At 38.2% G+C, this 26,770-nt stretch overlaps 1 protein-coding gene across 5 annotated transcripts in view; it reads left to right on the top strand.

Moving 5' to 3' along the window:
* tp63.S (tumor protein p63 S homeolog) overlaps positions 1-26,770 on the top strand; it is an 89,725-nt gene that overhangs the window by 24,221 nt on the left and 38,734 nt on the right. For 4 of the 5 annotated variants that reach the window (XM_018265617.2, XM_018265616.2, XM_018265618.2 and 1 more), the window contains exon 1: positions 24,059-24,259. The exons of the other annotated variant lie outside the window; for it this stretch is intronic. In XM_018265617.2, the coding sequence (XP_018121106.1) occupies positions 24,218-24,259 (42 nt within the window). In that variant the 5' untranslated portion in view covers positions 24,059-24,217. Of the gene's footprint in view, positions 1-24,058; positions 24,260-26,770 lie in introns of those variants that run through there. 5 annotated transcript variants of the gene reach the window in all.

Raw genomic sequence — 26,770 nt, 5'->3', positions numbered from 1 at the left:
ATATTATAGGGGGAAAAGTCAGTGCGGATTGGTTCGAAGTGGTTTTCAGAAAATAGTGAAAAACTACGGATTTTCATAAATAACCCCCTAAATGTGAGTATGTTATACAAGCATTGTTCTAGCTGCAGGGACCAACAAACTGGGATAAGGATGCTTATTTTTAAATAAGCATCTTTAGGTAAAAAACATTAATATGATAAGATCTACCAAATCACTGGCTATAATGTCTGCAAGATCAGGAATTACCAAGGATGTTGTGCAATATGCTGTCTCTAGGATAGGAGCTTGCAAATTCCTAATCTTATAACTACACAACCCCCAATCTAGTAATAATTGTAAATCTAATATTGTGAGTAAACCTCTAAACCATTTTGCCCTATAAATGATTTTGTCAATATTTATATTAAACATCAATTGAATAATTAGTGATATGTTGTTATGGAAGGATTCTTAGTTGTAGAAAGAATTCAGGGTTTTATACCCCACAACCAGAGATCCAGTACAGGTGAGTCCTTGCATCATCTGAAACAAAAGTACCAAATAGTTTCTGTGAAAGGTTGAATTCTATTACTTTTATTTTAAGTTAACACATTTCTTGACCTGTCCTGACATCAGCCATTCATGCAAAAGCATTTTAGTATCATCATTCAACCTATTGCTAAGTAATGCAATATGTAATCCCAAACCAATAGTAAACAAAGAATTATGGCTTCAGTGAGTAAGGCTGCTCCTATGGGACAAATTTACTAAAGGGCAAACATCATTTTGGGACTTCGTTGATTTACTAACGGGCGCTTGTGTAATTTTGCTAGCGAAGGAGATAGACTGTAGCGCTACTTCGCACTCTAGCACCAGGCAAATTTTTGCTCTGGCGAATAGACGTAACTACGCAAATTCACTAAGATGTGGATTTTAATGAACGGTACTCTTGCGCCAGACTTGCCTTCAGACCAGGCAAAGTGCAATAGAGTTGATAGAAGTTCCTCCAAAAAAAGTCCCAAAAAACGCTGGCGTCTTTTCAGTTTTTCAGGGTGACAGGCTGCAAAAAATCATAAATTTTTTTAAGGTTACCTGGCTTCCCCCCTACATTTCCTTACATATGGCACATAAACTATGCACTGGGCTCATGTGTAGGGCATTATAACAACTCTGGGCTTGTGTAGTGTAATTGCTGCAACATATACGTCCATTGAAATTTAACTTCCCACCGTATGCAAATTAGCCAACACTAGCGCAACATCAATTTGCTTGCCGAATTAATGCTAGTGAAACTTCGCCATCGTTCGGGGCCCTGGACGCAACTTCGCATTTTAGTGAACTAGCGTTGTCCTGGCGACGTGTAGTGTTTAATAGCAACCCTGTTAGGAAATGTTTGTTTTGTTCTGTGATGTTTATTGCTATGCAGTACAGCTGGCATTAATTCATCTTGTTAAATAACAGTCTGTGTAGGTCAATACTTTGAAGTATTGAGCAGGATAGCCCAGCTTTCTATCCATGAATACAGCACTACTGAATGCAGGCAGCACTGTATTCATCCTGAAAGCACAGGTACTTGCACTTCATTCTGGAATACATGGACCTGCACCTGTGGGAGCTGAAATGGCACTGAAATTGTCTGACTCGGACACCAGGAAAAAATCATGCATGAGCAGACCACAAATGGGTAGGTAACTGCTTCCTAATGTGTACCCTCAACAAGGATAAATAGATAGGACCTGTTATTAACCAGATTTTACAAATGAACTGTAATGATTTCCATGTATTAAAATGGCATTAATTAACTTGTGCTTAAAATTCCTCATATTACACATTTTCCAATTAAGTCTGTTATTAATCATGTGATGATGTGAAAAATGGCAGGTGCAAATGTCTGTGAAATTGTCAATTGCCAAAGAGGTATACATAGAGCAAAGAAGCAGGTTTATGGTGTGTTCTAAATTTTGTTTTTAGTGAAAGCCCCCCGAGGCTTCTTTCTTTGAAGCCACTCCCTGCCAAACCAGTTTTTTGGAATGTTTGCCTTAAAACAGATTTCTTTGCTTTTACAATAAATGCTGCAGGTCATTGTTAAATTGAGCATTGTGATAACACAAGCCGTTCATGCGACTGAAGAAGAAGCAGAAGCGACAGGAATACATCCAGCAAATCCCTCTTAAATAGCTTCAGATTTGAAACCAATGATGCATGTAAAGGCACAGCTCTTTGAAAAATACATCTATCATTTCATTTTCTATATAACAAACAATGTTGTTTGAAACAATATTTGGACATAAATGGTACACGGGGACTTACAGGAACTTTTTTGAAAAGAGAATACAAACGGATAAGTTAAGTCATAAATCTTTCTTTATCTGTCCTATTGACTTAAAGTGAGTTCAATTTAATAACGGGCAATAAAAAAAGTCATGTTCAAAAGTCATGAACAGAAAAAAATGCAAAATCCTAATTCAATTTTGTAAATTTTTAAAATTGTGAGATGTATTGCTTCATTTGTAAACTATTATATTGTAAATTTCATTGTGTTCGAGGCATTTTAAAGAAATGCTTAAATGTGCTATTTTTGGGGACGGAATTTTTTTTTGTAAGGAGTGTTATCATGTATCCTGGCATATTTTGTATTCCTAATTAACAAATCAGACACTATTGGACACATTTTTTTCAATTAATGACTTTTATTGCAGTCCTCATAAAAGTCTTAACGTTTGCACCTAGTTTAGTAAATATCATTGTATCAACCAATCAGATGCTTCAAATGAATTGGTTGCTAGTGGATACAAGACCTGGTACAAACTTTATGTGGCCCCTATGATGCAATGTTCCGAGAGGTCATTTCCGTCTTGACCAAATTATACAGCCATTTCTTGTGAGGCTATTAGGGTCTCCAGCAACCAAAGTACAGTCAGATTTCTTGCACGAGCACAAATGCTGGATTATGTAGGTTTTTATAAATCTGGTGTGGCCTCCATGATTTGCTATGTGTATATGTGTTATAACTCATAGTAACTTGGAAATCTGTGTAGCCCTGTGGCAAACTTATAGGGGCAAATTCACTAACCTGCGGAGTTGCGCTAGCGCAGGCTTTGCCACACTTTACCGCACTTCACCAGGCGAAGTTTCGTCAGGGCGCCGCTAATTCACTAAAATCCGAAGTTGCACTCAGGGAGGCGAAAGGTAGCGAAGTTGCGCTAGTGTTAATTCGTTAAGCAATGCGAAGTTACGCTAGCGATGCCTAATTTGCATACGGCGCCAAGTTAAAGTTCAATGGACGTATGTATAGCAGCAAATACATTACACTACACAAGCCTGGCAAAACTTCATAAAATAAAATAGAGTTGTTATTTTGCATTATTCATGTGCCCACTGTATAGTTTAGGTGCTATATGTTAGGAAATGTAGGGGGGATAAGTTCAGCCTATCAACCTTAAAAAAGGAAAAGATGCCAGCATTTTTTGGGACTTAGAACATTTTTTTAACTTTTTGTTGAAGCAATCCCTATCTACTGTATTGCACTTCGCCTGGTCTGAGGTGGGGAAGGCAAGTCTGGTGCAAGAGGTAACGTTCAGTAAAATGCGCAAGTTAGTGAATTAGCATAGTTACGTCCCTTTGCCATAGCGAAACTTCGCCTGGCGTAAGGTTGCGAAGTAGCGCTAGAGTAGGTCCACTTCGCTAGCGAATTTACATAAATCGGCGAAGTAAAGAAATGACGTCACGCTGGCAAATTTGCGCTAGCGTTAGCCGATTCGCGCTTTAGTGAATTTGCCCCATAGCATGTTCTTTTATATGGTAGTGGTTGGTAACCCTACTCTAAATGGGTACGTGTGTGAGGGAAGAGATCCAAATATGACTATTCAATGGTGTGATCATTGGCCAACCAATAAGCAGCAAGGCTTTCACAAAGTAGAGAATCAATTCTATATGGTGATTCTTTGTAATTGTGGGTTTTTCTATATCATCTGAGTGTCTTGCAAACAGTATAGTGAGTCAAAGAAAATCTGGCCCTGTATTGTTTTTTTTTATATGGTTACTTTTGTAAAATGAAAACTCATAGAGCATTTCGCGATTTTCTACATAATCTGAAAAACTCACATTTCTACTCATTCCCATCATTTTGGTTAAAACACTGTGACTGCTGTCAAGAGAACAGCTGCTCTGGTAATACTGTTGTCTGCAGGAAAAAAAAACATATCTTGTCAGAAACTGTTTTTATTTTAAAAAATCACTTCCAACCACTTTCTTATTTCAGTTGTTTTTCTGATTGTTCACCAAAAATGAAGATTTTTTGCACTTGCATTCTATGTTTTATATTTTGCTGTTTTTCCAAAATGTAAGTAAAGTGTAAGGTTCCTGTCTCTGGTGTTTCTGGCAGCTCAGTAATCCAGATACATGTTCTGAACTGTTACAATTTGCTACATTTAGTTTCTACATTAGTTAATACATTTCTCAGCAGCATCTTTGGAATATTGGCAACTATTCTATCAATTCTAACAGCTGCCTTTAATGAAACTCAGCGATTCTGTTTAGCAGGGACAAAGATAAGAAATGTATCAAATTACAACACTGGACGACCCCACTCCCCCCCAAGCTCCTTCAAAAAGACATAAGAAGATGAAAAATTAATCTTTAAACTTCAATATTAAAAAATGGTGACAAATAGAAAGTAACTGAAAAAAAGTCTTTATTTCTGAAAATTACTGAATTGGAAAAAGTTTTGGAAGGTGCATCCCAAAATGTGGGTGACATGCACAGTAGTTTAAAATTTTCTGATTTTAAACTAGGCTACCACAATCATTGCTATAGATGACCAGGAAAGGTAACATAGTACGTTAACATAGTAACATAGTAAGTTAGGTTGAAAAAAGACACACGACAATCAAGTTCAACCTTTTTACTTTTTTAACTTGCCTAACTGCTAGTTGAGGAAGGCAAAAAAAAAAACCCCACCTGAAGCCTCTCCAATTTGCCTCAGAGGGGGAAAAATTCCTTCCTGGCTCCAAAATGGCAACCGGACTAGTCCCTGGATCAACTTGTACTATGAGCTCTCTCCCTTAACCCTGTATTCCCTCACTTGCTAAAAAGCCATCCAACCCCTTCTTAAAGCTATCTAATGTATCAGCCAACTCATAGTAAGTACAATGACGACATGGCTCTCTACTTTTCCGGCCCAGTTCAGTTTTTCCCCGGCAATAGCCAGGGTGTCTGATTTAATGTGATTGTCTGAGTACCAAGGAAAAAAAGTTTATCACAAAGCTCAGTGTGCAATGATATGTCTTCTGCTGGTAGACTGTATTTGATCAAAGCATTCTTCTAACAAGCAATAAAAACAAATTGGAAATATGAGCTGCATGCCATCCAGAGCTGTGTTTAGAGATTTCCTCGCACTATTACTGCTCTTCCTTTTTCTTTTCTTTGTCTCTTCCTCCTCATCCCCAACTTGGCTCTTATTCATAGAAAGGTCTATATATTTCTGCTGCTCTCTTTTATGCATGATTTATTCTCATTTAAATGTAAATCCTTTGCACAATTATTTGTATCAATTGTATGTTTTTGCTTGGCATCCTTTTCTTCCCAAGTGTCCTGTGTCTAGACACCAAACCCCATAGAAACATTCTACATTTTTATTTTTTTCATCTTGTAAAATGACAGTATGAAATTAATAATTATATTATTTGGCATCTGATCACTGGCACCTCGGTTTATAGTATATTGTAATAGCATTTTGTGCCCATAATATTCCTGCACTGCATAGATATAAACAGTATCCCTAGTGGGCAAGTACATGGATGCATGGTACTTTTGCCATTATTTTCTGTAAGAAAATGCCTCTGATATGAAATTTGGCACCTGGTGCTAAGAAGGTAAAGCTTTCTGCAATAAGATAACTACTGGAGCACTGGTTTTTAGTCTACAATACTTAAAAAATTTCAAAACAAAAATTGCATTAATAATATAATAAATGTCCATAAAATTTAATAATTTACTTAATGAACCAGCAGGTTGCTTCCGCTTTTTCCTAAGACAAAAATGCAAATACAGTTAGGAAAGAGCACTGCTGTGGTCAAATAATTTAAAATTAATGAGTGCATAAACTATATAAATAAACACAGGGTCATCCTTTCATAGTGGAGAATTACAGCACATGTATAGGCTAAACTACTCAATACTCAATATATTGCCTATTGTAAACTCTGTATCGTTAACACATATATGTGGTTGTAATGATATTATATAGCTAATGATTCAGTTCAGTAAGAGTACATGTTGATTTTGCTGATTATCCTCAGTCTGTTGCTCCTAATAGCTGTGTGTTCCAAAGTGCTGCAATGTAAAACCCGTACTAAACAAGTGCCATATGTATAACCACACTGTAGTAAAGTCCATGCAGATTGATGTGCAATTGCTTTCCCCTGTATAACACTATGCAAGCTGTTTAGCAAGTAATGTTGTGTGGTCACTCTGTGGAATATTGCTTCATACAGCTGTAGTTTCCAATAGCTTTACTGTACAAATTGTGATATACTGTACATGTAAACACACTTTACTGCAGTCCATGCAGATGTTACTTTCCTGCTGTGCTGTGCAGCACTGTGCAAATAGTGTAAAGAGCAATGCTATGCAAGAAGGGCACAGTGCATGACACCACGCATATGGGTCTACATGCAACTGTCCTCCCACAGCCATATATTAATGTTCACAATAACAATTAGATAAAAACTATGCATATCAATACAAAATAAGGTTTTTTCTCCTAGCTCTCAGCATATGTAACTCTACTTACAGTTCTAATTATGCCTTCTCAGGTCTGTTCAGAGAAGTTGTCCATGAATTTCTGTGTGTTACCTCTTTAAAAAATGGTAAATTTGTAACAAAAACTACCACCACCACCAAAGTTTTTCCCTATAGTACATGTTTTGGAAACCTCCACTTACTGACTTCACTGGATAATTGAACAGGCACTGAGAATTTTTATTTTACATTTTAAAATGATAGAAAGAAGTCTTATATACAGTATCTCTGATCTTTGTTTCTTAAATGAGGCCAGCTATCCAGCAAGATGTTTCTACTTTGTATGGGCCTCTTTTTTTACATATATTTATCTCTTTCATATTTAAAATTCTCTCTCTGTCTCTTGTGTTCATTAATCTCTGTCTCTTTATATACATTAACCTCATTTCCATATTTACATTAATCTCTCTCTTGTGTGTACATTAATCTCTCTGTAGGGATACAAGGGAGATAGGAACAATCTAAACACCAGATTGTTGCCTTTTCTGACAAAAAAATATTTTTAGAATTGCAATGGATAGCCCAGGGTTGGTCACACACAGAACATCTTCAGACACTGTGGGAAGATATATGTTGGGACCATACATAGGCCAATAGACTGAGAGTAATATAAAAATGGTGCTTGTCCTCAAATGTTATTTTTGTCAGTGGTTTTTCACTGTTGTGAGGGTTTGCAATTGGCTCACAAGCTTAACTGTGTGTCCCTGCACCTATGATAAAGCCTTCTGCTCTAGTAATGGGGTGATTGGGTTGAATTATTCTTGAAAAATCTGGGTTTTGGAAAGGTTAGTGCTGCTTAGTGCTCTGGCTACAAGTACTACGACAGGATGCTCTAGCTGCACTTTTATGTTTGACCAGTGGACTTTTAAACTTACATGTTGGACTGTCATTACCAGTTCTTTATCATAGCCCCTGCTGAAGATGCAGACTTTGTGTTCAGGTTGCATGTGTCATAGTATTAATATCGGGGAAAATCTATTTAAATGGAGTGGAATGGTAGGACATGGTAATCTACAATATCTGTGCCAAATGTCTAGTAAGAGATTGTTCCATACGACAGAAATGGTGCTTTCTTGCCTGTGGGAAATCTCATCTCCCATGGGTGACAAAGCATCCTGACTGTCATGGCCTTTATAGTCACATGTCCATAAGTGAACTAAACAAAAGGGTCCCAAAAAATCCAACAATTAGTAAATGATTGTATTAAAAGGTTCACATGATCTTCAGATTCTTTAGTTCACTATATTTAAGTGCATTTATTCAGAGTTAGAATCATGCCGAGGTTTACTGACAGTAAAGTAACATAACCGCAGTCAGAACATAGGTCAAGGACAGACTGTGGTTTGGCTCACACATAGTACAATGCGCCTGACAGGATAAAGGCAGGAAAGTCAAGGGTCAAGGTCCAGAGATCAAGCACAGTAATTGAATTTGATGGATGCCTGTCTTTTTCAACTGCTTCTAATGTTATACAGTGATTAAATACACCGTGTTAGAACAGCATCAAACAGGAAAATGCTTTTTAAAACAATCCTTTAACCCAGGATTTGCCACCAAATGGGCTGTAATGTGACATAGAAACACAGCTGGTATTATCATGCATCAATCAAGATCTTTTTTTTTTTTTTTTGCTCAAAAAAATTTTTTATTAGTGGTGCTTGCGAAGCAAAGCATCACTACTGTTATCTTGCAAACTTATTTTTATTCTTCTTCCGTATGAAAGTTTGGCGCGTAACTAGTCCCGCACCGTTTGTCCTAGACCCATGAATGAGGTGTCAAATCGTGCGGCTTAATCGGGAATGGGGTGGTATGACTTTTCTAAGGGGTGGGTGGTTAATTGCCCCTTGCGGGGGCAATTAACCACCCCGAAAAGTCCCATAGATTAACATTGAGGCCAACTTTTGACGGATTCTAGCGCAGAGAGGGAATCTTGTAGAAACGTTAAATTTACCACATTTGAAGAGGTTTGCGACCTGTGTCAGATGATACCCCACACGAGGGTATAAGTTTTACCCCCGGGGCAGGAGAGGTCCCCAAATTTGCCCCATTGACTTATAATGGGGAATTTATCGAATAATTAGTTTGTCGCAGACCCATGAATGAGGTGTCAAACCGTTCAGCTTATTCGGGAATGGGGTGTTGTGACTTTTCTGTCCTATTTTGGGGACCCAAAAAAGTGAGCGGAGCCGCAAACAACCAATCAGATTTTCCCTATTGACTTCAATGAGAAAATGTAAACAGCTGTAATTCTCACAGTAATAAAGCCAGAGCTCCCAAACTTGGCACCGTGGGTCACTGGGTGACTGCAGCCAAAATTTACAAAAAGTGGGCGGAGTCTACAACAGCCAATCAAATTTCAGCCATTCAATTAAATAGGAAAATTTTAAACTGCTGCCGCTCTTAGACGGTTAATGGCAGGGTCCTCAAACTTGGCACAGTTGGTCACTGGGGGACTGGGATTAAAATTAAGAAAAGTGGGTGGAGCCAAAACCAACCAATCAGATTTCTTTGATTGGTTTTAATGGGAAAAATTAAGAAGGCTGCCATTCTCTCAGTATTGATGTCAGGGACCTTGAATATCACAAATGTGGTCGCTGGGGGTTTCCACTTCAAGTTTAGAAAAAGTGGGCGGAGCCACCAACAACCAATCAAATTTCATTCATTGATTTTCAATAGAAAAAAATAGAAATGCTGCCATTTTTACACATTAAATGACAGCATTCCCAAACTTTGGTATGTTAGTCACTGAGTGACTGTGGTTCACAATTAGGAAAAAAAGGGGCGGGGCAACAACAGCCAATCAGATTTGGGCCTGAGTTTTGCCACGGCAAGCACCACTCACATTTTCTTCAGGAAATGTACCTCTCTAGTTTTGTTTACCAGTTGTACAACAGATATATGCATGGTTGATAGTATTTTACAATTCAAAGTCATATGTATATAGAGTAATGCTTAGCAGTACAGGATCAGGTTCACATGCATGGAAGGTAGCATAATACAGTACAGATTTATAGGTAGGTGCATAAACAACAGTTCTGGGTACTGATAATGTTTGGTTGACAACAAGGGACCTGTAGTTCCAGAGGGCTCTATGTTGCCCCACCCAACCCTATCTGTGGCCTAGACCTTACTAACACCGAGAAGAGCATTCTCCATTTAGTTTGGATTTTCAGTCCACCATTGTCAGATATTAATGAACTTGCCGAGGTGACCTTGCTTGGACCCTATCGCATACTCCACTGTGGCAAGGTCCGACATTGCTCTGTGCCACTCCTGTATAGTAGGGGGGGAAATGTCTTTCCAGTGTAGGTTGAGGATTCTCTGAGCTTGGAATAGGGCTTTGGTTATGAAAACTTTCTTGGGGAATTCCAGGTTAGTGTTTAGGTCCAGAGTCAGTAGGCATGACCTGGCCAAACAATCACTCCACCCAGGGGCAGCCCTTGATCAATCAAGATCTTACTGTTATTGTGCTTTATATACAGTATCTAGTATCTTTTTGAAGTTTACCATTTGTAAATGCTACCATGCAAAAATTAGAATAGAAATGTACTTTGTAACATGTTTTCCACCAATGAGTCTCTTGTGTGACATATTAGAAAAGAATGATTTTTTACAGGGACAATTGCATTGTATGCACATACTGGCAGACCTGTAGAATACACATGCCACAGTGGATCACAGTTCTCTGTCTCAATAACACACATTGGACAATTCAATCTGGGGAAGAGTGAATACATGTAAATAACAGTAAATGAATGGCTCTGATGTAATGTTACACACCTCTTACAGAATGCTTTACAAGTTGTTACACGGTTGAACTCTTGGACATATTAGGTGGGGCAGGGAAAAGGGTGGAACAGTCCACAACAGGACCAAGAGAAGTCCTTAATTAGTAACTTCTGAGAGCAATCAGTACTGATTTCCTCATGCTTTACGGTATGTAATGCTAAAGCAATATAATAGTTTAATACTAACATTGTTTTAATGAAGAAAAAAACACGATTTATTTTATTTCAGGCAATTAATCATATTATTGTGATTAATATGAGTAATAGATGATATAATATTGAGTAATATAAAGTATATGGAGCAGGCATGTACACCATGACCCTCGTTGAAAGAGCCTAAAAGGTAGAGAGGGAGGGGTCTTGACTTGCGGAATGGGTAGGGATGACAGGTAGTAGTAGTTTCAGGAGGTTGTGTAATGATTGTGGGATTTGTAGCTTGGGACAGGTCTAGGAATGGGAGGGTTTAAGAAGATTTAAAGGAGTGAGGTGGAGAAGGAAGACATCCATTTTACCTGGAACTACAGGGAGCAACCAGCTAACCACCCTCCCACCCTCCTAGAATTAGCTTTCACAGAGGTTGGCAGTTTGGAGCTACCCTAGGGGCTGCCAGAAAGGGGATACTAATGTTAAGGTCTACGTGGGTTTTGAGGGATAAGCCTTGGGCAAAGTTTGGGCAAGGAGTACAAGTAGACAAGTGGTATGGGTAGTAAGAGGAAGGGTGGCCATATATGGTGGCCATACATGGGCAGATCCGTTCATTTGAAGACATTGCCAAACAAGCAGATCTTGCCCTAATATGCCCACCCTGAGTGGACATATCGGGCTAATCCAATCATGGGCCCTAGGTCCCAACATTTGGATCACAATGCTAGGAATGCAGGCAATCGGAGCGAGGGCCACATAAACAAAATGATGTGATCCTCTATCGAACAGATTTTATAAACCTGCCTGATCAGCATCTAAATGATTTTCGGGGTCAGAGTTCAAAGTTGGAGGGCCTGATACACTGGCCAATAAGCTGCTGACTTGGTTTGTCAACAGCTTTTAAGGACCAGTGTATGTTAGTCTTAGGTTTGTTATTGAGTGTGTGCAAGCTAATGGTGTTCAAATATGTTAACTATGTTATGGTGTAACGCACATGTAGCCTTCAGTGGCTTATATATACATTTCTGTACAATGAGCTATGAATATTGATATAATGTTGTTAATATTACTGTATAATTGTTAATAAACCAAGTTGCGGCCTTCTCCACCAGATTTGATGCGTTGAGTGAGTTATGGGTTGGGTCTTACATAGGGACTGGGGTGGAGTTTATTCAAGTCATGTAAGTGGTTTTTCTGATTAAAACACAATGAGGCAAATGTAATAAAATTTGCAAAGAGAACAAATTTGCAAACAAAAATCTGCATGTCGCAATGTAATATTCTTCCTTAGGCTTTTATTGCATTGCCTTTTGGGAATCTTATTTGCGCATTGCGAACCTTTAACACCTGCTTGAAGGTGGTATAAACTTTTGGAGCAAAAAACTTTTTCATTAAGAAGTTTTATTACATACACTGCTCACGATCGGAAACTATAAAATTTGCAATCACTATCCTACTGTCGTGTGAGGGGCAAAGTGTTTGCAAAGGCAAAATTGTTTACTTTGCAAACATTTATTTGCATTGCGAATGAATTGCAAACCATTTTTGCTTTAGCGACCAATAAGATTCCTCAAATAAGATTTGCTTTCTTAGCTGCCTCTCTCTTGACATGAGAATCCATGGCTCCACTTATCCCCTATTATTGATGTGTCCTAAAGTATTGTTACCAACCAAATAACATTAGTATGCATAGAAGCATTTGAGTTCCCGTGGATAACCCTTCTTTTACCTCCCTGTCCTCTCATTAACACACTGTTCTTACACAGAAGTCAGCAATCTGCCTTATCTGTTCTTTCTCTTATCAGCTCCTTTTTCTGTCTGTAAACATTTTCTCCTTTTATTTCTTTTTTTTTCAACAATTGTCTGGTTAGAGCCCTTAAGTGATAATCCCTGCAATAGCCAAGGGCCATTATGCTTCCAATGAACCATTAAGTGCATGTAGTATACAAATAACAGAGCTTTATCTTTGGTATCATTATTTACTACAGCTTTACACAGCTTTTTCTGTGCAGTATCCACAAACGTTCAGCTTTTTTCAGCAGGATTCAGATTTAGATTCAAATGCCTGGTCAAACCAAAGCCCAAAAAAGCAAGTGACTTTTCGTCAGTGGTGTAACTAGATATTACTGGGCCCCACAGCAAATTATTTTTCAGGCCCCCACAATTTTTAGCAGTTGACTTGTTTTACCAATATTTATTGAAACTGTATATGAATTAGGGCCTTGTGGGGCCCCTATACCTCATGGGCCCCCCTGCAGGCGCAGGGTCTGCTTCCTCTATAGTTACGCCCCTGCTTTTCGTCACAAAAATTAGGAAGTAACATGTTTTTTTGATGTAGAATGTAGAAATAGAATAGAACCCTGCTTTGTATAAAATTACTGGGGTAACTAGGAATGTATTGAAATAAACACAGGGCTGACTCAAACTACTTTTCCATGACTCCAAATCCAAGGCCATGCTGTCGTGTGACTTTAAACTGTAACAAATCTTGAAAAACAAATTATGTTTTTTGCAAATTAGGATTTGATTTCAGTTTGGTATTTGCCCAAAACTTTTATGCAGTATTTTGTATTCAGATAAATAATAAACATATTAAAAAGATTATGGATACTGCACAACATAGAAACTCTACAAGCAATTATAGTAGAACGCCCATTTTACATCCCCTGATTTTAAGTTTTCCCTCATTTTACATTGTTGTTTTGTGGTCCCACCTACAGTATATATTATGTATAATACATTTCCCTGATTTTACATTTTCCTGGATTTTACACCATTTCTTTCTGGTCCCCCGTAAAACATAAAATGGGGGTTCTACTGTAGTGAGTTGAATAATTAAATGGTATTTCATAAATTGCAATCCTGGTCTTTACCAAGGTCTGTACATTATATATTCATATTTAATATGCGTTATACTATTTGGTTTTAGGTTAAAGCAGTTATGTGTGCCATGCCAACAGGTATGCTCTCAGGAAAAACTTTTCTTTAATTGTTCTTGTACAAAATAAAAATGTCCCGAAAACAAGAAATACTAAAGCAACCAGACTAACCTCTAAGGCAGTGGTTGTCAAATTTGTTCAGTTTCATCTTAGTTCATGAAATGAGTAACGATATATAGTGAATAAAGTACCCCCTCTTGTAAAATATAAGGATATTATAAGTTACCGAGGAGTTTCATGACCATATAAAAACACGAGGCCGAAGGCCGAGTGTTTTTATACGGGTCATGGAACTCCCAGGTAACTTATAATATCCTCATATTTTACAACTGGGAGTACTTTATTTATTATAATACACAAATTTTAGTGAGTCATGTGACAGAAATCACATCACTACTCACCGTTTATAACTGATGACATCACTACTCACCGTTTATAAGGATATAATTTACAAGATATTCATGGCTTTTGTGTATTATAAGAAAATAATGATGACTGGGTCATTTAGTCATAGACTTTAAAAATGTCTGTTTTGTCTGTATTGTTTGTTCTGCCAGTATACTTGTGAATATGCTGCCTGACATTGAAATACATGGTAAGTGTCTGTCACCAGCAATGGTTGCTATTAAATTCAATGGCAGGCGTCACAAGCTATCACTATCCTATTATGGACTAGCAAACTCCACACATGCCTTAAGTACAAGTGCTAAAAAAAACTATTTCAGAAATCTATATTTTTAATAGTTTCTCTCTGTGAATCAGTAAATTCTCTCAGATGTACCATCATATAGAGACCCTATCAATGCTTAGTGGAAGTTCAGCTGCCTTGTTGTTTGTGATCTCCGATCCCTAGGGTGGGGTTTTCCTTTGTAAAGAAAGTTTAAACATCAGATAAGAAAACTGACCAGTGTTGGGTTTTCACTCTCCTGCCTCCTTCTTTCTTTGTTATCTATAACATGCACATCATTAACTCTCTAATTAGGCCTGAAGGCAGCTTGCAAAGATACAAAGCTCAGCTCTAACTGCTGAAAGAGACGGCATGTGCAGCTCTTTATAGAAGGTCAGAGGCTACACCTATTGTGACATTGGGTGGGTTCTGGCACACTTCTCTTTGGGTGGGGCAGAGGTTGACAAATACATAGGGACAGCTATATCCCAAGGCTATTAAAAAGCACTGATTTACTTCCATTTGCAGCATTTAAACTGGATTCTGAACGTGAAATTTATTCCATCGTTTCAAATTCTTTGCACAATTCATTTTTATTTTTTAAAAAAATTTTTTAGGATGATCTAGCACCCAGATGTGTGCATATGCAGAGATGTTTGTGTAGTATGGTCAAAATGTGTCACATTACCCAACAGCATTTGTGCATATATGGCCAGTATTACCATATTGTGAAATGAATAGGACAACCTTGCATTTGTACATGATAATGTTTTGTTAATCCTATTATAAACTCTGTAATATACTGTATATGTCAGTTACAGTAAGTGCCTCCTGCTTAGCAGCGGCCTCACTCTATATATAATGCATGCTTTCAGCACACCAGGGCAAGACAGGACTTTTACAATTACAAGTAATTTTTCTGGTGCCAAAGTGTCACTACAATACCTTTATCAAGACATATGTTTATATTTGTTCCATTTACACCAAAGCATTGAAACAGACAACATTTTGAATGCATAAGTCCAGTATTTCCCTGGTTTACAAGGGGTCTTATTTTTAAATCCCAGTGGTTAAATGCACCAGGGTGCTGTGTGTTATTATGTTACTATGTGTATTAAATCTGTAGAAGCACTTATAATGACTTACATTGACTTTTCTTTGCAGTCAAATATTTATGTCCAGTACCCCTCACCCCAGGTAGACCTCCCTCCCTCCTCCCCCCAGGTAGACCCCCCTCCCTCCTCCCCCCAGGCTAACTACGCCCAGGGGAAATGCCCCATACTCCATACTTACCACTCTATGCAGATTCTTCTGCATAAAGTGGTATGCATCTTCCGTGTCCTCTGTAAGCTGACTCCTTTAAGATGCTAGTCTCAGTTCTCCCAAGAGACTTGTTTATCTTAAATAGTTACAATTGTTTCTTTGCTTATCTTAAATTGTTAGAAAAGTATCCAAGTGCAGCTGCTAGCTGTTCTGGGCTCTTATTTTAATTAAGTTTCAGAAACTTTGTATCTCTTTCTCGAGTCAGAGCAGGAGATCAAAGTGAAAGTCGGGACATTTCAGTAAGAAACCCGGGACTGCAGGCTGAGCTGTCAAAATCGGGACTATACCGGGACATTTGGGAGGTATGTGTTATTTTTAAACTGATGCAAGTGCAGAAACACCCCAAAAGCAGGGAGGTGCAAAACTGAATTTGCCTTTTCTTGTTCTCTAAGTACAGTACAGTGCCCCCTGCATCCTTCACCCTCTGGCACGCCCTTTTTTGTACATCTGACAGAAGAGAAAATTAAAGGGTAGAGGTCACCAATGTGCTGCTACCAGCCTGTCCCTGATGAATACTGTGCTGCTGAAAACCTTTGGGGTGTGGTCAAAATATTTGCCACCAGATCTTTTTGCCCCTCTTTACATGGGAGATATACACTTGGCTAGAGCCCTGTAAGAGCAGGGAAACACTGCCATAGTCATGTACACAGCAAGGCCAACAGCCCACCTGCCCATAGATCATAATGCACTTGGGTTTTAACATAACTAAAACATTGAAAGTATAGTGGTTACTTGTTTTGCATAAAACAAAATAACACATGATCTCCTTGCATTGTGACGAGAAACTCATAATCAGGTAACAAAGGGCTGCTCAGACTGGGCTGATTTCTTATACAGCAGCAGTGATGGGCGAATTTATTTGCTGAGCGTGAATTCGCTGCGAATTCCGGTAAAAACCGCAGTGAAAATTCGCCAGGGCAAATTCGCCGGCATCAAAAAAAATGGATGCAAGCGTCAAAAACGAGACACCGGCGCCATTTCACAAATTTTCCCCCATTTTCCCCCTGGGCTTCACCATAAACTTCAGCTAATCTGCAGTGCAAACTCAATAAAGTTGCTTCACAACACACAGTAACTACAGCAGAGCATATACAACATATTGCAGAGGAGAAACTAACTTATAGAACAGAGTATTACACCTTTTCAACAGAACACTGACAGAGCTCTTACCCCTCCTGTAGATCTTAAAGGGGTTCACCTTTGATGTAGAGAGTGATATTCTGAGACAATTTGCAATTGGTTTTCATTTTTTGGTTGCTAGGGTCCAAATTACGCTAGCAACCATGAATAAGAGACTGGAAAATGAATAAGAGAGGCCTTCGACCTTCGAATCCAACGTTTCAAACTAAAAGTCGTTCGACTATTTGAACATTCGATAGTCAAAGTACTGCCTCTTTAAAAATTTCTTCGACCCCCTAGTTCGCCACCTAAAACCTACCGAGGCCAATGTTAGCCTATGGGGAAGGTCCCCATAGGCTTCCTAACATTTTCCTGATCGAAGGAATATCCTTTGATCGATGGATTAAAATCCTTCCAATCGTTTGATCGAACGATTATTCCCTCGATCGTTCGATCGTAGGAATAGCGGTAAATCCTTTGACTTCGATATTCAAAGTCGAAGGATTTTACTTCGACCCTAGGTAAATGTGCCCCTAAATGTGTAGCCTTACAGAGCATTCAAAAGCTGTCAGAAGAAGAGGGCAAATAATTAAAAAACTATAAAAAACTATAAAAAAGACAAAATGAAGGTCAATTAAAAAGTTGCTTAGAATTAGCTATTCTATAACAACTAAAAGTTAACTTAAAGATAAACCACCCCTTTAATGCACTGGGCAAGGTTTCCTAACATATAGCACATAAACTATACAGTGGGCTCATGTGTAGGGCAATATAACAACTCTACTTTCTTTTATTAAGGTTCCCTGGGCTTGTGTAGTGTAATGTATTTGCTGCAACATATACGTCCATTTAAATTTAACTTCCCGCCGTATGCAAATTAGCTAACGCTAGCGTAACTTCGCTTGGTGCAGTAATGCTAGCGCAACTTTGCCAGCGTCCGGGGCCCTGGAAGCAACTTCTTTTAGTGAATTAGCTTTGTCCTGGCGAATCTACGCCTGGCAAAGTGTTGCGCTGTGAGTGAAGCCATCGCTGGCAAATTTTTGGAGGTTAGTAAATTTGCCCCATGGTTTGGTATATACTGTATACTCTGTGTTGATTTAATCTATCATATCAAACAATGAGGTTTAACTGTTTCTGTTAGAAATCACTTATAACCTGTTTTAGTCCTAATAAACAGTAATATGAACAAGTTTTCATTGGAAATCCTGGTAAGCGTGTTGGTATAGCCAAAAGGCTTTCCTTCCTATTATTCCTTTAACCTTTAGCAAACCAGAAATATTTGGTGAAGATTCATTTGCATCAATTCACTGTGTTTAGCAAAACTTAAAGAAAGTGAAGAAGAACAGTTCCCTTCCATGGGAGGGAAGCTCAGTGTCAAGCTCTAGGCCAGGGATCCCCAACCTTTTGAACCCATGAGCAACATTCAGAAGTAAAAAGAGTTGGGGAGCAACACAAGCATGACAATATGTTCTTGGGGTGCCAAATAAGTGCTGTGATTGGTCATTTGGTAGTCCCTATGTGGAATGTCAACCTACATTGAGGGTCTGTTTGGCAGTGCACCTGGTTTTTATTCAACCAAAACTTGCCTCGAAGCCTGGAATTCAAAAATAATCATCTGCTTTAAGGCCACTGGGAGCAACATCCAAGGGGTTGGAGAGCAACATGTTACTCACGAGCTACTGGTTGGGGATCACTGCTCTAGGCCATCTGCCTCTGCTGTGGGGTTCAGAACTGCTCAATTCAGGCCTGATTAGCAATTCACTGGACTCAATGAAGTCTGTTGAACTTTTTGCTTTACCTTAGCCTCAATGTGATGCAGGACTCACATGGCCACCACAACAGAGAAGGAAGATTTCACTGGCACACAAAGGTTCTTTCAAGCAGGTACAAGCCCTTGCTAAGTTTATTTTGCAGAGGTGCAACGTTTCGGGGTAAACCCCTTTATCAAGCAAGGGTTTACCCCGAAACGTTGCACCTCTGCAAAATAAACTTAGCAAGGGCTTGTACCTGCTTGAAAGAACCTTTGTGTGCCAGTGAAATCTTCCTTCGTTCGTACTATTGAGGTTGCCGAGGCCTCCTTCACAGTGCACCGGGTCATCTTATCGTGGAGAGCCAGGGTGTGCAAGCGTGGCAATCCTGTACTCACCACAACAGAGACACACTGTACCTCAAGCCTTCTACTGATCCATACTAGAACTACCTCTGTCTTACACAAGTTTAACTCAATACAACAAGTTACAGTACTACTATTTTATTTATGTTACATGTAGGGCATAATGTAAAAACTGCACAAAGTTTGCTCCACAACAAATTACTTATGGAAGCAGTGCCTGTACTAACAATCCCCTTCAATGTTTCAGTGCTTATGCATGTTGCCCTCATAGAATTACTTGTGATTGGTCAATATTGCTGGGGTATTCAGATATACTGACTGGTTCACTCAAGTCAAGGTTCCTCACTGTATCTCCATGTCCTGGTCTGACCTCTCAAAGTAGTCTCAAGTAATCAAAGGTACACCTTGTTGGGGAATTACCAATAATTAATGTTTTGCCATAAGGTAATGGGTGTGCACATTTATTTCATATGTTGTGTTTCAAGACCCAAAACTGAAATGTTTTGTTATATGCCTAGCCTCCTCAATGACCAGGGAGATAGCAAGTAGTAGACAGAGGTGACTCTAGATGAGGGAAGTGGTCCCAGTCATTCTGCCTCAGGCAGTAAAGTACATAGGAATGGCTCCTGTGAGTAATTCTCATGGATTTTTGTGTTTGTCTTTGTTCACACATCAGGAGCTTCACACACCCTTCCAGATACGCTTCTCCCCTATTAATTTTATGTAATCTGCCCTTTGGGCCTCAGGCAGAAAGGTGGATCTATAAGGTCAATTCCTCCCACTGAGTGATGAATGCTTAGGATCCTGGCTATCTGAGTGCCATAGATCAGACACAGCACCACAAAGAAATACATTTCCAGAGAGATTTCTAATGACCTTCATAGGTATGGGATCCATTATCTGGAAACCCATTATCCAAAAGGCTCCAAATTACAAAACAGGCAGTCTCCCATAGACTCGATTTGACCCAAATAATCCAAACTTTTAAAAATAATTTTAATCTCTGTAATAATAAAACTGCACATTGTACTTGATCCAGAGGTTTTATAATTAATCCTTATTGGAAACAGAGCCAGCCTATTGGGTTTATATAATGTTGACTTCATTTTATAGTAGATTTAAGGTATGAAGATCCAAATTAAGGAAATATCTGTTATCCGGAAAGCCCCAGGTCCAGAGCATTCTCGATAACAGGTCCCATACCTCTACAGTAGTGATGGGCGAATTTGCGCTGTTTCGCTTTGCCGGAAAATTCGCAAATTTCCCGCGAAATTAGCAAAACGGCGTCAAATTCGCAAAACCGCGCCGGCATCTCGTTTTTTACGGTGGCGTCCGGTTTTTCGCGGCTGGCGGCGAATAAATTCGCCCAGCACTACTCTACAGACATTGCAGTCTCAAAATGTGCACATCTAAGCAAAGCTTGTAAGGAAAATGACATTTAACACTGCTAAATTGTATTATACACAGAGCCCTCCAGTTTAAAACATCAATGTTTAGACTGAATGGAATACTAAAGCTTTAGTTTCAGTATCTTATGTCTATAAAGATCAAGGAACTGTGGTGCATAAATGTAAGCTATGTATGTGAATTACTCAACATATATGCATTAAAAACATTACTTACTCTGCAATTATACATTTTTACATGGAACTGCCAGATTGCATTGGAGATTGACCGGTTGTCTCTCGTCATATTTTTTTAGTTTTTCTTTAAAGCTGTGATCATAGCCTCAAACTGTAGCTTGAGAGATGAGTTTTGACTGCCCTAGGCAATACATAAATCTGCTTTAGCCTAGGAGACTATAGTATTTCCCCAGACAGCCTCCCCAGTGAATGCCCAGTCAGAATCTGCATTCTCGCACTCCTTGGTTCCACAATTTGTTTGTTGTAAATAAGGATCCCTTTGTGTCCTGATCCTAAAGCTTTTGAAGTCAGTTGTTTTATCCCTGCATTTGCTTTCTTGTGAAAAGCAGAAATCAACTCAGGGGAAAACATATTTAGCACTTTCTCCTGTGTATCTCTGTTTTGCCTCTATTTGTTCATCTCTGTTGACAACTTGAACGTTTTCCAGCTTTACACATTTTAAGTACAGCATGTCATTTTGCACCTGAGCTCATCATAAAAATGCGTGCTGAAAAGTGTGAAATCAGCATATTCTGCTAGATTTTTTTTTTTCAGATTTGTCCATAGCAAATCACTTTATATAAGGAGATAAAAATACAATTCTGATGCAGGAATGATACAGAATGCAAGGATGGAATGCAGATTTGTGCTACAGTACAACACAAATGAATGTACATTAACATAACATTCTGTATTAAATATTTCAGCATAAGTTGGCACATGCAAGCATTTGAGCCTTTATAACAGTCTGACTATAAAGACATAATAATAGTGACTTTTATGCATCACTGCACGCACATCTTCTCAGCCTACATGGAGCAAAAAAGGCCAGCATCAATTACATGTTGCAGTAATAATATTCATTGTTCGGAACACATACATAATGCATCAATTTTGTTGGATGAGGAAAATCAGTTGCATGAGCAAGTTTGATGATTTCACAGGGACACACACAACACCTACACATACACTGGAGTTTAGTAAGGGAAAGGAGTAGTTCTAGGTAACCACATAGCCCCTGGTGGATTCCGGGTACAGGAGAGCCCACATTTTGCTATAATGCTTCTTCAGTTCTGAGTTGATATAAAGTGTGTTCTGGATTATACATAGCTGGAAACCTGTTACCTTGAAAGTTGTGAATTAAGGGAAGGACATCTTGTACAGATTCCATTCTAAACAAATAATTATGTGAATGAAATCTGTTATTTGAAAACCCATTACCCACAAAGCTCCAAATTACAGGAGGACATAGACTCCTTTTTATACAAATAATTGAACTTTTTAAAAATGATTTCCTTTATCTCTGTAATAATGAAACAATACCTAGTACTTGATCCAAGGTAAGGTTTAATCAACGGCTCTTACAAACAAGTTTTTTTACCCACGCTCCCCTGCGTTTCGCCTTCTTCTGTTCAGCCACAGGGGAGCGCAGGAGTAGACGCACTAAATTATTGTCAATGGGGCTGTACTCACACAGATGCATGTAAGCGCCAAACGCAGGTTGGGACACAGCATGTTGCATTGTACCTGCGTTCGGCACTTACATGCGTCTGTGTGAGTACAGCCCCATTGACAATAATTTAGTGCGTCTACTCCTGCGCTCCCCGGCGGCTGAACGTAAGATAGCGCAATGCAGGGGACTGCAGGTAAAAACGCTCGTCTGTAAAAGCTCTAATACTTACTGGAGGCAAAACAAGCCTATGAGATTGATTTAATGTAACTGATTTTATAGTAGACTTAAGGTATGAAGATCCAAATTACCGAAAGATACATTATCCTGAAAACCCCAGGTCCCAAACATTCTGGATAACAGGTTACCTGTATATATTTTTGAAAAAATGTAATTCCTTTTGCTCTGTATTTTCAACAGTACCTTGTACTTAATTCTAACTAAAATTGCTTAAATCCATATTCGTTACTTCAAAAACTCTATTGGGTTTATTAAACGTTTAATTGATTTTAAGCAGACATAAGGTATGGAGATCTAAATTACAGAAAAACCTCTTATCCAGAAAACCCCAGGTCCCAAGCATCCTGGATAATAGATTCCATACCTGTTTGTATATCTATATTAATCTGGTTAATGTGACCCTTCACTGGACTAATAAGTATAAGAAATATGTCAGAGTTGCCTGGCATTTGAGGAGTGATATGATTGCCAGAACTGTACAAGTTGGGTGGAATCTCAGTCCTAAGCTTTATGATTTAAAAGTGGTATTCTAGCTTGCTTAAATGGGAACTAAAAATAAAATGCCATATGCAATAACTTATTGCACCAGCCTAAAGTTTTAGCTTCTCAATATCAGTAATGATCCAGGACCTGTAATTTAAGATGATGCTACGTGGCTGATTTTTAAATTCTGATGCTAGTTGCACTGCTTTCTGTGCTGCCATGAGTAATTATCTGTATCAATTACTAATCAGCCGTATATTATGACATTTCTTTTCTGTATGTACAGTATATTGTGAGTGGACCCTTAAGCTCAGTAACTGACAGCAGCACTGAGCATGTGCAGTGAATCAGCAGAAAAGAAGTTGGGAGCTACTGGGGCATCTTTGAAAATACAGATCTTTACTGCTAATGGGCTGTGGTTGTTTTGTGTTATATTTTTGGGCCCAAAATTTAATGTACAACATTTCTAACTTACTTCTTTAGTTAAACTTTAGTTCTCATTTAAGGAGTTTATTATCATATTTCTGCTGAGATGTTTATGGGGGTAAGGTTAGGATTTTTACATTATCAGTTTATTAAAGAGTATAATAACAGCAATGATAGCAGTTATTGAATATATTTGAAAAGAAAAAGAGGAATCTGCTTTCAAATGATTTAACAGAGTTTTTAAGATATGTAATGCTGATAATTATTTACTTTGGAAAAGTATGGGAAGATATAGCCCTGAAAGACATAAGGGCAGCTATCTATTTGCTTTTCCTTAATTCAATTGACGTAGACAAATAACATGGCAGTTAAGGTTGCCCATAATTATTTTAATATTAGAAAACTGAACTCAGATAAGCAAAAATGTAGAGATTCTGGATATAGTAAGAGATGAAATACATAATAAGGCCTGACGTCCTTCCAATACTGCATATATTCCCAGTTGCATTTTGTATTATATTATTAAGAGGTTGTCTGAACGCAATGAAAAGCACAACCTTTTTGCATTAAATCTTTTATTAATACGTCATATGTAATACGCAGTAGACTAGAATTCGAATACATGGTGTATATGTTATTCCAAGTTAGGTGTACCATATCATTTAAGGCATGGATGTGTTAGAGTAACTTGAGTAATTGCAAAAAACTGAAAGCCATAATGGAGTTCCATGCCTCTGTGCCTCTTTGTAATTCAAGTTGCACACCAATGTACTTTGCACAGAAGCCCCTCAGCCTTTTTATGTCTGCCTTTTGTAAAAAGTAGTAAGGAATTTTAACTACCTAATGAGGTGGGTGAGACTACGAGATCAGGGGCCAGGTGGAACCTTTGACAGACTGGGCAGGTAAAAGGGAAATCACTCCGCCCCTTCATGCCTAAATCCAGGTGTGTATATAAACTGAGTTTTTCCATGAATGATGTGATAGACAGGAAAACTGAGAAACTTCATGATTAGTATTGTCTCTTTATTACAAGCCGTGTCTCATTGGGGTCTTACAGGGGGGTGCACAGAAAATCCTGGAGCCAGAAAAGAGGACAGCATCTCTGATTAACCTTACTGCAAAGATGTTGTATCTGGAAAACAGTGCTCAGGCTCAGTATAGTGAGGTAAGCGTTAATTCCCTTTCCAAAAGTTTTGAGAATACTATATTGGTAGAAGGAAATTGAAGTAACCTAATTTAAAAACAGCAGTAAAATACTTTAATATCCAAGAGGCAGATACTGTATAGCTATTTAAACCATTTTATATACAGTCTAACGCGCATTTAATATGTGCGATCATTTTAATATTATGTGTATTTGTTTCAGGTGCATTAATTTGGCAATTTGTCTTTATGCATGATGTTCAGTGTCTCCTTTCACATGTTATAGTAGCAGCAGATGTGTCTGAGTAGAAATTTGCTAGGCAGCATCAGTGCATCTTTAGTTTGAGAGTAGCACTAGCACATGCATGGAGTTTTTATTTTTGTATCAAGCAAACATTTATAGCTTTTCATTTAATTCTGTTTGGTGGATATTATTCGAGTCTCTAAGAAGGTCCTGCAGACTTTTCCTTGTCATTCATCAAAATAGCCAAGTTTTTCACCATCACAGATAAGAATGCGTAGCTTTAAGTGGGCAGAAAGGAAATTGTGTTACCTGAGAAGGTTTGTCACCTGAGGAGTTTATTTTCTTAGCTGTGCAATGCAAACGATTGCCTTTCTGAGCATAAAACACTTAATAAGAAGATTATCAGGCAAATCTGTTCCTCGACTTATGTTTTATTCCTTTGGAACATATCCAGACATTTATAAAAAGTTATTACTGTTGACTTTATTTGTTCAGCAAGCAGATGGGGAAAAGATAAGATGTAGAGGTCAGTTTGTTTGTACTGTGAGCCAAACTCTATTTTGTATTTACACAGCTACAGGTTGTCGCTATGGTCTGCAACAGAGCTAGAAATTGGTTCTCTCTCTTTCACACTGGTGACAGCACTTCAATAATTCCCTGCACTGCAACCATCTTGCCTACTCAATATAAGTCACCTTTCTGTACATTTAAATATGCTGTCTCTGCCTTTCTTCAGATCACCAAAAGGCCAGTCTCCAGTTCCCATACATTAACCTTATCTTGCTATACGTTATGGCATCTATTTATCACAGTATAAAATGTAAACTTCATATTAGTTTGCCATATTTGTCCCAGACCATTGACCCGTTCATTAATAAAATGTGTATAGAAAAGAATGAAAGGTTTTTGAAGAAATATCAGTGAAATTATGCATTTTTTATAAATGAAAAATAATATAAGTTAAAAAAAAAAGAAAGAAAGGAGACCATAAAAAAATATTAGAAAACAAATTTGACAAAACATTGCTGACACAGACAATTTACTGGTAAAATATATATAGTAACAGATTTTGTGACATTTGTATAATGCCAATGTACTGCAAAGTATTGTTTTTGATGGGGGGAAAAAAAGAAATAGGCAAAGTAGGAGTAAAAACAAAAAGTAGAGGAGAACATGAAAAAAAGTGCTTTTGTACATTTATATGTATATATTTTATTAAACATAGAATTTTTTTCACATCATTCTATTTCCTACATGAATACATTGGAGCAAGGCAGTTACATAAAGGTTTAAAAAAAACATCTTTTTGTAAGGGAATGGCTCATAGTTATGATGCAGTGACATCAGACAAGCTGCCATGACCCACTGTTGGTGTCATTCGAGTCTATGAAGATTTTATATATACTCTGCAATGGCAGCACCTACTCATGGTCTTTGTAAAGAATAACCTATGCCTTTATATTATGTGAACACTTATAATAGGTATATAAACTTATAATAGGTAGATACATAGGTTGTATCATCCTAAAAATGGAGGGCCTTTGCCTCCCTGCAAAACAGCATTAAACCCTCCAGCCTAATTCATCATGTTGTACTGTATACAAAGTGACCCATGACAGGGTTGCACAATAAACATAAGCAGACAGTCAGTTTTTTTGTATTGTAAATAGAATCAAGGAGTGTGAGACTTTTTATTTCAACCTTATTCATGCAGTAATCTTGGAGGAATGAGAAAGACCCTTGCTTGCACCAGGTACCATAAATGGAGCAGTGAAGCTTAAAACCACAGAATGAAGCAGCAGAAAAATATTAGTCTCGCACAATAAGAACCTCTCCTGTTATTTTTCCGTGACTTCAATAGGAAGTGCCAATACAAGGTTTTGTGCCACTAAATGAATTGAAAGTTGGACCTTACTCACATATGCTATTGTATTCCTTATTTTGCCTTGTGGGACTAATCCAGCGTTAACAATAGATCATTCATGCATAAAACTGCAGTGCTGTACATCACAATTTGCTGGCTTAATGACTCTGGAGTGTTGCAAGGAACGTGCTCCTTGTTTGCAAACTTGCTCTTGATTGCTGAACAAACAGGTTTATGGTTAGTCAAAAGGTGGCAACTATCAACCAAAGAAAATTTTACACCCAGAAGTGTGCTCCTGTATCTCACTCAACAAGTGGAGCACTTTAGAGAACCATTAACAATGTCTAGTTTGCAATGTTTTGTGTCATTCACATTCCTCATTTTTATAACGTAAGGTAGGGGTGCTGCAAGTGCCTTCAGGGGTG

Source organism: Xenopus laevis, chromosome 5S (assembly GCF_017654675.1).
Source record: "Xenopus laevis strain J_2021 chromosome 5S, Xenopus_laevis_v10.1, whole genome shotgun sequence".
NCBI classification, from domain to species: Eukaryota; Metazoa; Chordata; class Amphibia; order Anura; family Pipidae; genus Xenopus; species Xenopus laevis.
This window is presented reverse-complemented; position numbering and strand designations above follow the sequence as displayed.